The 16,059-nt window shown below is 40.6% G+C and overlaps 1 protein-coding gene across 1 annotated transcript in view; it reads right to left on the bottom strand.

The window, feature by feature from the left end:
* carmil2 (capping protein regulator and myosin 1 linker 2) overlaps window positions 1-16,059 on the bottom strand; it is an 83,621-nt gene that overhangs the window by 45,001 nt on the left and 22,561 nt on the right. The window contains 8 exon segments of the mRNA XM_030731381.1: window positions 200-316; window positions 596-724; window positions 2,332-2,418; window positions 3,103-3,196; window positions 6,595-6,663; window positions 6,834-7,006; window positions 7,347-7,401; window positions 8,671-8,767. Of these exon segments, the coding sequence (XP_030587241.1) occupies window positions 200-316; window positions 596-724; window positions 2,332-2,418; window positions 3,103-3,196; window positions 6,595-6,663; window positions 6,834-7,006; window positions 7,347-7,401; window positions 8,671-8,767 (821 nt within the window).

Genomic DNA, 16,059 nt, shown 5'->3' with positions numbered 1-16,059 from the left:
AAGCAAGACTCCAGTTCAGTTTAATGACTAGTGCTGTGTAGTGGTGCCATATAAAAATCAGATTTAACTAAAGCGAACGCTCCTGCTGCCTTGGAAACAGGAGTGTACGAAGTACGAAAACTGCAGCAGACATGACTGAAGGACTTTTTCAAGAATTTATTACGCGGTGATTTGGGTTACCTGGTTTCTGAACATGTACCTGTATGCTTCTAGTGAACTCATTAGTTAATGCAGTAACAGTGTCAGAGAGGATGCTGTTCACAAAGTCTCCACTGGAGGCACACTTCCTGCCTACTTCATACAGCGAGGGCAGCAGCTGCAAAAAATAATGCCAACAAAAATATTAGGTAGCATAAAGCATCACCTCGACAACCTACCACAGTGAAAATCACATAGCTGAAATAATACTTCTCTGAGTCTGTTAATTAAAGTGAAAATTGTTATCTTCATAAGGATAAAATTCAATTCCTATGTTAGCTTGCATCATGTTTTAAGTGAATAAATATGTGCGCACTCATTATAGACTGGTTATGAATATTTGAGACAAAATCTCAAGAATTTAAATGTTTTCCAAAACTATTGTTGCAGTCTGTACCTTTAAAGACTCCCTGGCATGTTGCAGCACCTCATGTGCTGTGAGGACATCGACCTGGCCCTCCTGAATGTTACAGTGGCTTAAACGCTGAAGACTGCCCTCTAACTGGCGACACATGCCTTGAACAAGCTAAAATGGAGGACAACAGACATAGAACTGAAGATACAGAGCTAGACAGAAATTAATAAGCTGTAGAAGGTCCTTAACCCATCAGGAGGACTGGTATCTGCTCCTTTGTGCAAGGAAGAGGATGAGCACTGCCAGAGCTACAAAATGACCTCCAGCTGCCACCGGTGTGAATGTTTCTGACCAAACAATCAGAAACAGACTTCATCAGGGTGGCCCGAGGGTCCAACGTCCTCTAGCGGGCTATGTGTTCACTGCCTGATACTGTGGAACCTGATTAGCATTTGCCATAGAATACCAGAACTGACAACTGGCAGGGCATAGGTGTTGATAGCCCGGATCTTGTTCTTCCCATTCAGCTGACTCTTCAGGACTTGCCTTACTCTCTGCAGGTACTTGGAGGTTGCAGCTTTCCTAGCGGCCTCTTCATGGTTCTCATTTGCCTGTGGGATTCCAAGGTACTTGTAGCTGTCCTCAATGTCTGCAATGTTGCCTTCTGGTAGTGTAATCCCCTCAGTTCTGACTACTTTTCCTTCTTAGTTACCATCCAACTACACTTCTCCAGTCCGAATGACATTCCGATATCATTGTTGTAGATCCTGGTGGTTGGGATCAGTGAATCGATAGCTCATTCACTCCTGGCATACAGCTTTATGTCATCCACGCAGAGGAGGTGGCTGATGTTCACTCCATTCTATAGTCAGTGTCTGTAGCCAGTCTTGTTGATGATCTGGCTGAGGGGATTCAGGCCTATGCAGAACAGCAGTGGGGACAGAGCATCTCGTTGGTAAATCCCGCACCTGATGTTGACTTGTGCGATGGGCTTGAAGTTGGCCTCTAGTGTTCTCCAATTCCCATTGAGTTCTTGATGAAGGCTCTTAGGGTCCTGTTGATCTTGTTATAGTTTCTAGGCATTCCAGGATCCATGTGTGCAGCATCGAGTCATAGGCTTTCTTGTAGTCAATGCAGGTGGTGCACAGGTTGGTCAGTTGGGTCTTCTACAACCCAACTACGTGCTCATTTGTGGTCAGCAGAGCCCTGTAGGTAGGTTGGCTGGCTGGTTATCCCCAAGGGAAATTTTGAATATCCAGCAGTTCCACTTAAAACCAAACATCCCCTTGCACCAAGGGGTTGCCAAATTCTTCCCACACCCAAGTTTTTGCTTTAGCTATTGCCAGAGCCACACTCTGGTTTTCCTGCCAGCATCTGTCAGGTGCTTCCAGAGTCCCACAAGCTACCCATGCCCACAGGAATCCTTTTTCAGCACAGACGCATGCCAGGTGCCTCAGCAATGGAGGCCTGGAACATGGTCCATTCAGACTCAATGTTCCCATCTCTCTTGGAATGCTGTCAAAGCTATGCCAGTGTGGGTGTTGAAAATCTTGTGGACCCATCCAGGTCACACTGTCATTGTCTACGTGAGCGCTGAAGTCCCCCAGTAGGACAATGGTGTTCCCAGATGGAAGGGTACAGGTATACCCACCCCTGCTTGCCACCTCCCAAACAAAGAATCCTCATCATTTGTTTTACTATTGTAGTTATCTAAAATTAATCAGTTGAATTTTTACTGTTGTGTACTTGGATCTAACAGAATATTTTATATGCCTTACCTTTTCAGATTGTTGAGTTCTAAAGACTTGCTGAAGTTCTGCACTGTCAGACTGTCTCTGGTTGTTTCTGTCTAAATACTGCTGAATCTAAACACACACACACACACACACACACACACACACACACACACACACACACACACACACACACACCACACACACACACACACACACACACACACACACAGGCACTTTTTAGGTTAGTTTCCTAGTTTCCCAGTGAGGGTATTGGTTCCAACCAACCCAGTGATGTCTAAAAACTTTAAACACTTGTTTCTTAAATGCAGCTTCACAGACAGAGTTAAATCTATGACAGTTTTTTAGAAACAGAGCTCCATGCTTTAAATTAGCTTTTATACATGTAATGTTTCATGTCCACTGTAATGCTACCATTATAATATGGTAATAGCATCTTAATACTATCAATATATCAATGCACAGGTATTATAATTTTTTTTTGCTAGCAGTTTTATCATATTGGTAACAGTATATTACTATACTATTATTAACTGGTTTTGCCTCATGGGGGTAATAGTGGGAATTGTTTCCACATTATTACCCCCAGTTTCTGCCTTGTTATTACCCAGCTATAATCACTGTTGATGCAATATAATTATTGGATAGTACTTGGATACAGTGATAACTTGGATACAGTGGTAACCATGAGAAAACATGAACTGCAATGTAAAAGAATTTTTACCCTTCAAGTACTGAACACATAAAATGCTTATAAACTTTAACAGCGAGTGAAAACCTGCTGAACACACTGACCTTGTTCAGGGCTCTTTTTGTTCTGTCAGGGTTGCTGCGGTAACTCTGTGTGATATCAGCCAGGGGAAGAGACACGTGCTGCAGAGTGAAGTTCCTGCACAACAAAGAAGCCTACCGTCAATTATACATCTATTCAGTTGTGCAGAACCTGTATGCTCGTCTTTAGGTTTTTAGTCATATTATTTTCACTAGAATCATCCTTATATTTTGCTAGGAAATGGGAATTAGGTGCAGCAATTATTGAGATGTGCAAATATATTTATTTTGTGTGACACCTTTTATTCTTCAAACAGCCTGAACTCTCTGAGGCAGTTTTCTTGTCACTTCTTTAAGCAGGCTTTAGGAACAGTTCTCCAGGCTTCTTGAAGGACATTCATGGATGTTTCTGCCTTTTGTTCTGTTCTCTGTTAGTATGATCCCACACTCCCTCAATAATGCTGAAGTCTAAGCTCTGGGGAGGCTGGTCTATGACCACAATTTGAACCAACAATTTAAAATTTTGAAGGTTTATTGCCACTTATTTTCATGTTTACTTTGGCACACCTCACTCTTTCTCCCTGTTTCCCTTCCTAACAAACGACCCTCCACTGAGATCATTTCTTTTTTTTTTTTTTTTTTTTTTTTTTTTTTTTTTTATTAGCCCTGTCATGTCTGTAGATCTTGCAAGCAGAAACTGTGATCTGAATGCGTTGTTGTGCCAAACATATTTGCTATTTCAAGATGAGATCTATAGGTTCTCAATAGGCTGAGATCATTTCTGATGAGGCTTCCGTGAACAGTAGATGAATCCACTGAAGGTCAAGATGCATCTCTCAGGTCCGTGGTAGTCTTTGGTGGATTGTTTTCTATTCTAAAGGACATGACATCCAGATACTTTCATCTGCATTAGATCTTTTTTTAAGGCCTGCACCTTCTTCTTTGGTCCTTCACTTACTCAGATTCCTCAGATGTTTTTAGGGACACACTGCACATCACTGCAAATATTTTGGGCTCTTTGGGAATCATCTTATTAATGCAAAACACAATTTTATGCTGTTTAAAATGTTATCTTGGACATTTTTTCATAGATTCAACTAAAGAATTGGGAACAAATGATGTGTTTTTGCTGCTAGTAACAAATTGCCTAATGATACAATTTAAAATTGGCTCTTTGCTAAGACACAACACTGGTCATCCTTGAGTTAGATGCCTTTTTTATGCTTGAACGATCCACAGGTCAACATGAAGTGGCTTAACAATCAAACAAAATTAAATATTCCTCTGATAATGGTCAGGTACAAAAACTGGACTGAAAATGAGTGAAAAAGCAGCCAATGTCCAAAGAAAAACTGAGGAACTGTTGCAACTGTTACAAGAAGATCTGGCTCCTTGGAAGCAAAATACAAAGAAATAAGGGGTGGCTCAAGAGTTTGCACAGTACTGTAACATTCTTACAGTACTTTCTACAATAAGTAAATAGCTATATGTATAAATATATGCCACTCTTCTCACAATTAAAAATAAGAATATTCAAATGATGATGCCAATGAAGATGAAGTAACATCTTTTTATAAAGGACTTAACACTGATCAGGCATAATATTATCACCACTGGCAGGTGACATGAATAACACTGATAATCTCTTTATCATTGCACCAGTGACAGGGTCATGGGCGGGCCAAGGCTCACTGATGCACGTGGGAAGCAAAGGCTGGCCCGTGTGGTCCGATCCAACAGATGAGCTACTGTAGCTCAAACTGCCAAAAAAGTTTGTGCTGGTTCTGATAGAAAGGTGTCAAAATTCACAGTGCATCACAGTTTGTTGCATATGGGGCTGCATAGCCACAGACCAGTCAGGGTGCTCATGCTGACTCCTGTCCACTGCCAAAAGCGCCAACAATGGACACGTGAGCATCAGAACTGGACCATGGAGCAACTGAAGAAGGTGGCCTGATCTGATGAATCACGTTTTCTTTTACAGCGTGTGGATGGCCGGGTGCAGGTGTGACGCTTACCTGGGAAACACCTGGCACCAGGATGCATTACGGGAAGAAACCAAACCGATGGAGGCACTGTGATGCTTTGGGCAATGTTCAGCTGCGAAACCTTGGGTCCTGCCATCCATGTGGATGTTACTTTGACACACATACCACCTACATAAGCATTGTTGCTGACCATGTACACTCTTTCATTTGAAATGGTACTCACTGATGGCTGTGGCCTCTTTCAGGAGGATAACACTCCCTGCCACAAAGACATGGTTCAGGAATGGTTTGAGGGGCGCAGCACAAGTTGAGGTGTCCCCAGATCTCAGTCCAATCGAGCATCTGTAGGATGTGCTGGACAAACAATCTAGATCCATGGTGGCCCCACCTCCCAACTTTGAGGACTTGAAGGATCTGTTGCTAACATCTTGGTGCAGATACCACAGCACACCTTCAGGGGTCTAGTGGAGTCCATGCTTTGAATAGCTTTGAATGGCTCATGGCTTGTTTGGGCAGCAAAAGGGGGACCAACACAATATTAGGCAGGTGGTCATAATCTTATGCTTGATTGGTATATAGAACTTTGTAATTTACTGACTGGTCAGCACTACATTGTCTTGAAGTAATCTGCAGAGCTGGCCTTGATAGGTATACTTGGTGAAGGGCTCATTTTTTAAAAAATGACTTTTTTTGTTTTGATGTAAATAAAAAAGGTTGTTGTCATCCTTAAAAAACCGTCACCGTGGTTTGATTTTCATTGTGAGAAGAAACAACCAGGACTTAATACATATATATATTCATAAAATGACTTTTCCATCGTGTCTGTTTTCTTCAAACTACAAAAAAGAAGTCTCAGGGTCATCTCTGCTTTTTAACAAAGTATTATACAATGGTACTGCCATGTTGTACTCAAGTATCCTAGCTTTGTTTATTAACATTAAAGGGGGGTTATTATGTTCATTTCCAGCTCCATATTTTTATTCTAGGACTCTACTAGAGTTGCTTTTAGTGATTCATTGTTTAAAATGGTCCTTATTTACCTTATTTGAGCTTATATAACTTTAGCTCCATTCTCCCTTTCTTTAAGCCAACTTTCTTCTCACTGGCTGCTAAAAGCCTTGAACAGCAGGTGGCAGGACTGTTGTGCACGCAGCCAGAGCTGTTCACCAAACTGAGGATATCTGCCCTCACTGACATCAGTGAGAATAGGAGAAAAATGTCTGAAATGGTGGGTTTAGAGTGGGTTGAAGAATGAGCTTTCGGACCATTGGAATGACTTTTATATATGCTCATCATCACCTATTACATTAAGTACTGTAAGCTAGAGCAGATGACTTGGTTTAACCAAATTTCTGTATGTTGTTTTTTACAGTATCCACTGGTCAAAGCCGGCAAAGACTTTCTTCACATTTATCTGGACAGTATTATTCAACAGCTGCAAACAGTACTCTAACATTAACGGAATCTGAATGTTGTGTGTCTTTTTATGTTCTTTTGCTTTGTCACTGAGTGTGTGTGTATGCATGACCTCTCCAAGGCATCTGCCACATCCTGGAAACCTCTGGCAGTCACATTGTTTCTGTCCCACGTTAAAGTCCTTGAAAAAGAAAGATTGGTCAGTTTGAGGAAATTCCACTGATATTACAAAAGCTTCCACAATCATCCGTCCTCTGCTTCTTAAAGCATGTTCTGTATTTTACTGATTAGCATTCCTTGAAATATTGTGTGAGAGTGAGAGTGTGTATATGTGTGTGTTTACATGTGCACCTCAGGCTGGTATTACTCATCAGGGCTTTGGACAACATTTTGGCTCCAGTGTCTCCAATAGAGTTTCCACTAATGTCAAGATCAACCAGAGCAGCGTGGCCACCCAAAGCACTCAGCAGGATGTGCATCCCAGTCTTCAGCTTGGAGTCGCACACTGATAAAGACTGCAAGGGCTGCAAACATAAACACACACACACACACACAAATATATGCATTCAAGAAATTTCAGCATTCATGTCAACTTCCAATGTCCCAGTGCTGAGATAAACAATACTGAGAAAGTTATTTGAAATGTAGCCTGTAAGTAAAATGTGTGAAATAAGGTGCTAATATCAATTATTAATATTAATTCATTAAGTTAACAATGAATTATACCCATCCATCAGTTTTCTTAACTGCTTATCCAGCTGTGATAGGCTCCAGGGGGCTGGAGGTGGGTTACACTCCTGACAGGTTGTCAGTCTATTGCAGGGCCACTGGATTACACTAAAGTACTATTAAGGTTTCACTCACACACTCTTCATCCTGGATTATCTGAGCTATACGTTGAAGAACATCAGTGAGTGCCCTGGTTGATACCAAACGGGACGGTCATGGGATGAAGGGAGAAAGAAGAGGAGAAACTTATGAACAAGGGACCACGTTCACCAAATGGCCAGCAGAAATCACATTTAAACTTTTACATTCTCTCAATTAGAGGCTGCTTTACAAATACAACCAGTTTAAAAACAATATCTTGATTCACAAACAGTGAGTGCACACAAATCTGTGCATAAATCATGTGTATGAATGTCTCATGCACAAATCTGAGATTTTTGCATCTTAATAATACATTTTGGTCATTATTTACATTTTTTCAAAACACCACAAGCAACACCATGCTGAAAAACCTGTTTCACTCAGTTTAAAGACTTGCAACCATAAACATCTGCATTTCAAATGGCATCTTTGACAACGCTATTCTATCAAAGTGATGGCCATCATTTTTGCATTTATATTCTAATGAACAACTGCACATATATGCATTTTTTTTCTTAATTTACTTATGAGATCCTGCTGGTTTACTTTTAAGTGTTTCTATTGTTTTTTTGTCACTACAATGCAGTGACATCAATCCCAAATTTGTCTATATCACGTAAGTTCCCTTTGTGCAGCCAAAACAGCTCTGAAAGAGCCATTAGCCGTCCTGAAAGTTGTGGGATGTGATATTAATAGATTGGACTTATTTTTATTGCACATCCCACAGCTATTTGATCAAACTGAAGCTGGCGAATTTGAAGGCCAACTCAAGACGCTAAATCACTTAAATGTTCCTCAAAACATTCCTGACTAATTTTTATCTGTTTATCGAGGTACGCCTCGCTAAAAGAGGCCACTGCCATCAGAGGTGTGCTTGGTCTGCAACAATGTTTAGAAAGATTTAAAGTATTGAATACATGCAAGGACCCAAGGTTTTCCAGTGGATCATCGCAGAGGTCCAGCTGGTCTCTCTTCCACAATTAAACAATGTACACATAATTCATCACACTGCCTTCTTCCATTGCTACATGATGCAGCCGTGAGACTACGTATGTATAAGCTTGGCCATTTTTCGGTTTCATATACTGACTGAGAAACTGACAGTTTACCTGCCACTCACTTTCAATGGCCATTCTAATGAGAAAATTAGTAACATTTACTTAATCTCCAAGCATTTTTAACCATTGTGAAGGATCAGTATATTTAAAATGTTCCCAAAGGAGACAATAAAGGCTTATTTAATCATATATCAATATAATAAACTGGTGTCAGGAGACAACATGGTGCTAAAGAGACCTCTAAATCTTTTCCATCATACCTGGACTTCATGGCAAAGTTTCTCCCCAGTGCGAGATGTCGAAGAGACTGACATCGACCAACAGACAGAACCAGTGTCACCATGTCATTCTCAAAACCTACAGCCAGAGAGCAAGCAAAAAGTAGGAGAATGAAAGCATTAATACGTCCTGGTGTAAATGAATACTGCTGCATCTTAAATAATTCTCTTTTCATTCAACTAGCTAAGAAAAGCTAACTGTCTACTTGCTGTAGTTCATATTCAGGTTATAGATATGAGAGTACTATTAATCTTCTGATCAAACTCTGGAGAGAAAAAAAGTTTTTACAAAATGTCAAAAGATGAAATGTTTTCATAAAAAAAGCACCTGAAGTCAAAGGTATGCAGTTTTTTTTTTTTTTTATACTCTTTATTTAACATTTTTCATTACAATAAAACATACAACACACACTGAACTTGGGGCACTGATTCTTAGTTAAGTATATATATATACATTACAAGATATTACACCTAGTTATGCTTCCTTGCTCTTGTATGTTAACCATTTAGACCAACGTTTATTGTAAGAATGTCCTTTCATACGTAAAAGAAATGTCAGTTTTTCCATAGAATGAATCTCCTCCACGACGTCCCTCCAGTGGTCCAGCTGGGGGGGGGAGTGTCTTTAGCCAAGATCGTGTAATTGCTTTTTTGCTAGCAATTGATAGAATTTTAAAAAGGTACTCATCCTCTTTTTGAAACAATTCTCCAGATATCAGCCCCAACAGAAAAATTCTAGGATCTTTGGGGATGACATACCCCAAAATTATCCCAGTAGTCTGACAGATTCCATCCCAGTAAGCTGCCAACTTTGGGCAGGACCAAAATACATGAGAATGATTGGCGTTCCGATATCCACATTGTCTCCAACATTGCTGTTCTTCCCCTCTATATCTACTAGTAATTTGCGGTGTAATAAAGTATCTAATTAAACACTTCCATCCAAATTCCCTCCATCTTTTAGAACTGGTAGACGTCTGTTGTGCCACACACATAGAAAGCCAAGCATCCTCTGTAATTTTTACTCCCAATTCCCTTTCCCATTTAGACTTAATATTCAAGGTGTTATTTCCATTATGTTTCTGCAACCCCTTATATAGTTTGGAAACAGCTTTGCATGGGAGGTGCGTATAAGCATTTGCAAAAATGTTCACAATAGTATTACCTTCTGGAGGAACACCTTTTTTAATTTTTGTATTGTAAAAGTGCCTGACCTGGAAATATTTAAATAAATCTCTATTCTCAAGGTTGTAATCCCTTTTCAGTTGCTCAAATGTTTTAAAAGTGTTACCTTCTACAAACTGGCACAAAGCCACAAGCCCTCTATCTTTCCAATCTAAAAAAGAAGAATCTAATTCTCCTGGTCGGAAATTTGAGTTACAGGAGGGCCACATCAGAAGTCCAGTGACATCTGCCAATCTGTACCTATCAACCACTTCTTTCCAGATTAACAACGTATCTTCAACTATACCATTCCCATTTTTGTCTGTAACTATTTTACCTCCCAGACGTGTTTGAGGTTGGGCCCCACCCTGGCTAAGTTCAATCTGTTTCCATCTAGTCTCCATTTCCAAGGAGCACCAGCAGACCATGAATCTCATCTGAGATGCGTAATAGTATTCTCTCAAATTTGGAAGAGCCAGACCCCCCTAGTCCCTATTAATTTGGAGTGTTTTAAATTTTACTCTTGGTCTGGTCCCGGACCAAATAAATCTGGAGATCAATCTGTCCCAGGCATGAAACTGTGCGCTAGATATTCTAGTAGGCAATGACATGAAAAGATATAAAAATCGAGGAAGTAGATTCATCCTCACTATTTCCATTCTAGCTGTGAAGTCCAACAATAACCTTGCCCAGGCTGTCAAATCTTTTTGTATGTTTTCAGTAAGATTATCAAAGTTCAAACTAAATAACTCATCCAAGTCTCGAGAAATGAATACTCCTAAATATTTTAGCTTTTATGCATCCCACCTAAGTCCATATGTCTTTCTTATAAATTTACTAGGTGAGTAGTTAATTGTCAGAACCTGTGTTTTTGTGATGTTTAGACTGTAGCCCGACAGTTGACCAAACTCAGTTAATGCTGACATAACTCTGGGGAGCGTTGTATCTGGATTTTGGAGGTATGTGATTACATCATCTGCAAAGAGGGCAATCTTGTGTTCTATATTTGCAAAACTAACTCCCTTTATCCCATCATCCTCTCTAATGGCCTGTGCCAAGGGTTCAATGAATATTGCAAAAAGCGATGGGCTTAGACAACATCCCTGACGGGTTCCTCTGTGTAGTTGGAAGCTGTTTGTTAGGTGCCCATTGATTTTTACCCTGGCCCGTGGTTCATCATAAAGTGATCGCAAGCACCTAATAAACTGGTTATTAAAGCCCAGGCGCTCTAGTACCTTATATAAAAAGTCCAGTTGACCCTATCAAAGGCTTTTTCTGCATCTAAACTAATTAATGCGGCACTGAGGCCCTGCTTTTTAGCTTGGTCTAATATATGCAATGTTCGTCTTATGCTGTCATGGGTTTGTCGGCCTTTGATGAATCCCGTCTGGTCTTCATGTATTAGGTCTAACAAATAATACTCCATTCTCCGAGAAATTATTGATGTAAAATTTTATAGTCGACATTCAGAATTGAGATTGGGCGATATGATTCGCAGTATTCAACATTTTTCCCTTCTTTAGGGAGGACCGATATTACAGCCTCTCTCCAAGATGGCGGGATCTCAGCTCTGCTCAATGTCCAGTTCAAAGATTCAAGCAGGACAGGAGATAGCTCCTTCCTGAACGTCTTGTACCATTCATTTGGGAACCCATCGCTACCTGGGCAGTTATTACTTTTCAAATGTCCAATAACTGTATCTAACTCTTCCTGTGTGATGGGGGCAGTTAGAGTTTTGTTTTGGGTTAGACCTAGTGAAGGTAGATCCAAAGATGCCAAATAATTATCAATATCAGTTATGTTAACTGATCTTGGGGCAGAATATAGTGTTTTAAAATAATTTTCAAAGGTCTTATGTATTTTATCCATGTCATAGGTTAAATTACCATCAGAGGGTTCTCTAATTTTGGTAATCGAATGCTTCAAATGGTGTTTACGAAGTTGTCTGGCTAAGATCCGGGTAGCTTTTGGGCCTGATTCGTAGAATGTTTGTTTGCAGAATCTTAATTTTTCCTCAAGTTCCTCGAGTATCATATCGTTTATTTTGTTTTTAGTTTTTGTTATTTGTTCTAAAAATTCTCCATTGTTAGTCATTTGCTTTTTTAGTTCTAAGTTCCTCAGAGTTTTTCCAGTTCATCGTATTTTAACCTCTTTATTTTTTTAAGGTAAGCAGTTCTAGAAATTAGTCTCCCTCTCATTACTGCCTTGACCGTGTCCCAAACTAAGGTGGGATTTACCTGCCCATTATTATTGTCTTTTACACATTCCGTTATTTCTTTTCTAATCTCCTTTGTTGTGGATTCATTATTAAGAATACCTATATTTAAGCGCCATAATGTTGTTTTAGGCCTACTAGTCAGACAGATGGACAAATAGATAATATTGTGGTCTGAAATATCAGATGTTCCAATTAAGCATTCCTTCACTTTAGATCTATCAATGGTATTCATCAGAAACAGGTCAATCCTGAGTGGACTTTGTGGGTAGAAGAGAAATGGGTAAATTCTCTTTCTTTAATATGGAGACCCCTCCAGACATCAAACAGGCCCATCTCCCTGATCAGGATATTTAGGTCTTTTGACCTACCAGTTTTTTGTTTCTTATGGCTTGTCGTATCTAGAGCAAAATTAGGGATTGTGTTCCAGTCTCCAGCACAAATAAGAACTCCTTCGCTAAGTGAGATAATGATGTCAAAGAATGTTTTTAAGAAAGTCCTGTCGCTCTCTGGCGGTACATATACATTAACTATCGTGACCACAACATTATCAATTCTCCCCTTTATAATAACAAATCTGCCCTCTTTATCTCCCTTCTCAGATATCAATTCAAAGTTCAGTGAATTAGAAATCAGGGTGATTACCCCCCTCTTTCTACTGTTTCTACAAGAGCTATAAAACGTGTTTAAGTAGCCAAGTGACTTAAATTTGTCATGTTCTTGTTTAGACATATGTGTCTCTTGTAAAAGAGCAATTTGTATCCCATCTTTCTTCAATTTGGCTAAGACCCTTTTTCTTTTCACTGGACTATTCAAACCGTTTACATTCAAGGAAGCAATTTTTAAATTATATGACAGTATTGTACATAAATACCTTGACTGATTTGGCCCCTGAATCCAAAACACGAACAGTAACAAAACAAAACAGTAACAAACTGACTTCCAAGGTGAGGAGAAGCTCCTTCTTCTCGCTCTTGACCCCGTTGGCAAGTCGAGGGTTAAACCTCTCAAACTGAGAGGGCCCAAAAAGGACAGTAGAAGCGCCTTTGGGAAAAAAACACGTCCATCCTATTAGTCCAACGTAGAAAAAAGATAAACAGTGACCTCTCCCACGAAGTAGTAAATCAGAGCCTAGTCAAAATAATACTGCATTATGTCATGTTGTTCTGCCTATTTTCATTCGATCATGCTCCACTGGAAATCCTGTAGTTTGTTCTTGGCTCTCAGCGCCACCGCAGCGCCGCTGTTATCCACCGGCTGCCAGCCCAGCAGCTCCCGAAGCTTCCACTCCGCTCTGGAAACACCGTCAGCTATCGCCGGTTCCTCCGCCTGGATTCCGGGTCTCTTCAGCTCGTTGTAGGCTTCCCGGGCGCTGGAATATGTGCGAGTTCCTGATTCCCAGTGGATCCTTATGTTGGTAAACGGTGTTTGAAAGCGGATGCCTTTCACTTTGAGCGCTTTCTTGATAGCGTTATATTCTCTGCGCTTCTTCACTATCTCGGGTGCATAATCGTGGTCGAAGTGAATAATTGAAGAGCCCACCTGGATCTTGCCTTTTTTCCACACTTCTCTTAAGACCTTTTCCTTTGTGGAAAATTCCAGAAAGTTGACAATAATAGCCCTCGGTGGTGATTCGGGGTTTACTTGTCAGAGTACGATGTGCGCGCTGTATTTTCAAGTCCAGGTCCTCCGGTAGTTGTAGCTGGCTTCTCAAAAGCGTTTCGATATACTGTGCAGTGGAGTTCCCCTCCTGACCTTCTGGCACCCCAAATACACGGACGTTGTTTCTTCTGGAACGGGACTCTAAATCAAGCACTTTAAGCTGTGTTTTCCTCTGTTGTTCGATGCAGAAGCACGGCGCCTCCGTTGCCTCCTTTGCCCAGGTCTCTACTTGATGAACGCGGGCCTCCGCCTCATCAACACGCTCTGCCAGGCCCTGTACTTCAGTGGCGATATTGTCCAGCTTACCGTTGATCTCATGTCCCAGATGGTCGATATTTTGTTGTAGCTTTGCATTATCCCCCTTTAAGGCAGTCTTCAAATCGTTGATAGCCTTAAGAATTCCTTCCGAGTCCATGTTCGTTCCAGTGCTTTCAGCGTCCGAGCTAGCCACGTTGTCGTTAGCTTGTTTCAGGCACATGGTAGCCTTAGCTACTAGGGCACTTTTATCCTGAGCTTTAGGCATTTTTGTCGATTTTTTATGGCTCGACATGTTTCCCCTCCCGTTCATAAATTATTTTATCGAAACCGTGAGCGGATTAACGAGTTTTGAACGGAATATTTTGAAGTTAAGGTGGGAGAGAGGCTCTAACGCACCCGTCTACTCCATTTGCTCCGGAAGTCCCCCCAAAGGTATGCAGTTTAACAGCTGATTGTACTGATTGTACACACAACAGAACAGCAAAAAGAAAAGCAAACACAACAGAAAACAGAACCAAACTAAAGAGCCAACAGTGATTCTGAAAACATGCCGTCAGGAAACAGAGTGAAAAGCTAAAGACAGCGCTTGTTGCTGCACGATGGCGCTCCCAGCTTAAACTCAGAGAGCGGAAAAAATGATTTCACACCAAGCCACAAGGCTTTAAAAAATGACAAACAAGAAAATGAAAGTCAGTTTATGGATAATTTCAGTTACTTTTAGTTAGTTCTGTAAACTCACAATTCAGTTTTATTTAGTTATCGTTTTTTCCTTTTATTTATAGTTTTTATTTATTTCAGTTAACGACAATGTTTTTTCAATTTCAGTTTTCGTTATTTCGTTCGTTTTCGTTAACTATGATAACCCTGCTAGCAGGACCAGGCACAGTGAGGGTCACCCATCTGTTTAGCATGTTTTTCTATGTAAAGAGATGACAGAAAAGGAAAATGCTGTGCAGCTACAAAAAGTGAAGTCAGATTTTTATCATTACATTTTTTAATTGTTTTAAGCTGTGTTGAGGCCTTAAAACTAATTTTGACATTATCTTCTCTTCATCACCAGGGCCGTATTACCGACCGGGCGAGTGGGGCTGGCGCCCCGGGGCCCATGGATCCAGGGGACCCAACAACAATCCAGATACCGATGTCGATGCTGATTGCGATAGAGCCCTCTATTCTAGGATCTTCTTTAGTTGTACTTCTTTAGTCTATAAGGGTTAACTGAAATGGGCTGGGGGGAGTGACAGCCAGGGGCGGACTGGGGAGAAAAAGTGGCCCGGGAGTTCCTGACAGACTGGCCCACTATATATATATATCTGTATGTGTGTGTGTGTGTGTGTGTGTGTATACTGTATATGAATCTATACATGGCACGTAGTGTATATGACTTTTATTGTCATATGGACAATATTACTTCCAGCAATAATATGATTACAATAATACAATAATATGGCATAACAAAATAACTAACAAACTTAACAACTTGACCCTGACAAAATACAGGGGAAAAACAACTGGAAAGCTACTGAAACCTACATTGTTCACTCAGTGAGTAACCTCTGCAGCAACCGACTCTTTTCTGCTACACCATCTATAATTTTATCACTCTCCAGCATCTTTAGGACATCTGTCTGAGTAGCCGTGAGCATGAAAGCCTCAAGGTGCTGTTGTGAAAGAGAGCTCCTAATCCTGTTTTTGATGAACCTTAGAGTGGAAAAGCTTCTTTCACAAGCTACCTGTGTTACAGACAGGGTTAGCAGAAACTTGTATGCAAGCCCTGTGGTGCTGTATGCATCTGTAAGGAGATTGTATTGCCTCAGAACGCGACAGCAGCAAAATGGACAGTCATTGCAAGATGAACAGTTTTTGCAAACTATCTCCATCTCATCTTCAGCATCCTGTGGTCCTTCCTTTGTTTCCTTGGTTGGATACTCCTCCATTACAGAAGTCTTTAACCGGTCCCACTGTCCTGCCAGGCTGATGAGCTCATTCTGTAAACTGGCAACTGTTGCATTGTCTTCAAATGGCAAACGTTTCGTCGTTTGTTTAGACCCTGGCTTAGACTGCTCCATCTT

The sequence above is a fragment of the Archocentrus centrarchus genome, chromosome 6 (genome assembly GCF_007364275.1).
Source record: "Archocentrus centrarchus isolate MPI-CPG fArcCen1 chromosome 6, fArcCen1, whole genome shotgun sequence".
Lineage (NCBI taxonomy): Eukaryota > Metazoa > Chordata > Actinopteri > Cichliformes > Cichlidae > Archocentrus > Archocentrus centrarchus.
This window is presented reverse-complemented; position numbering and strand designations above follow the sequence as displayed.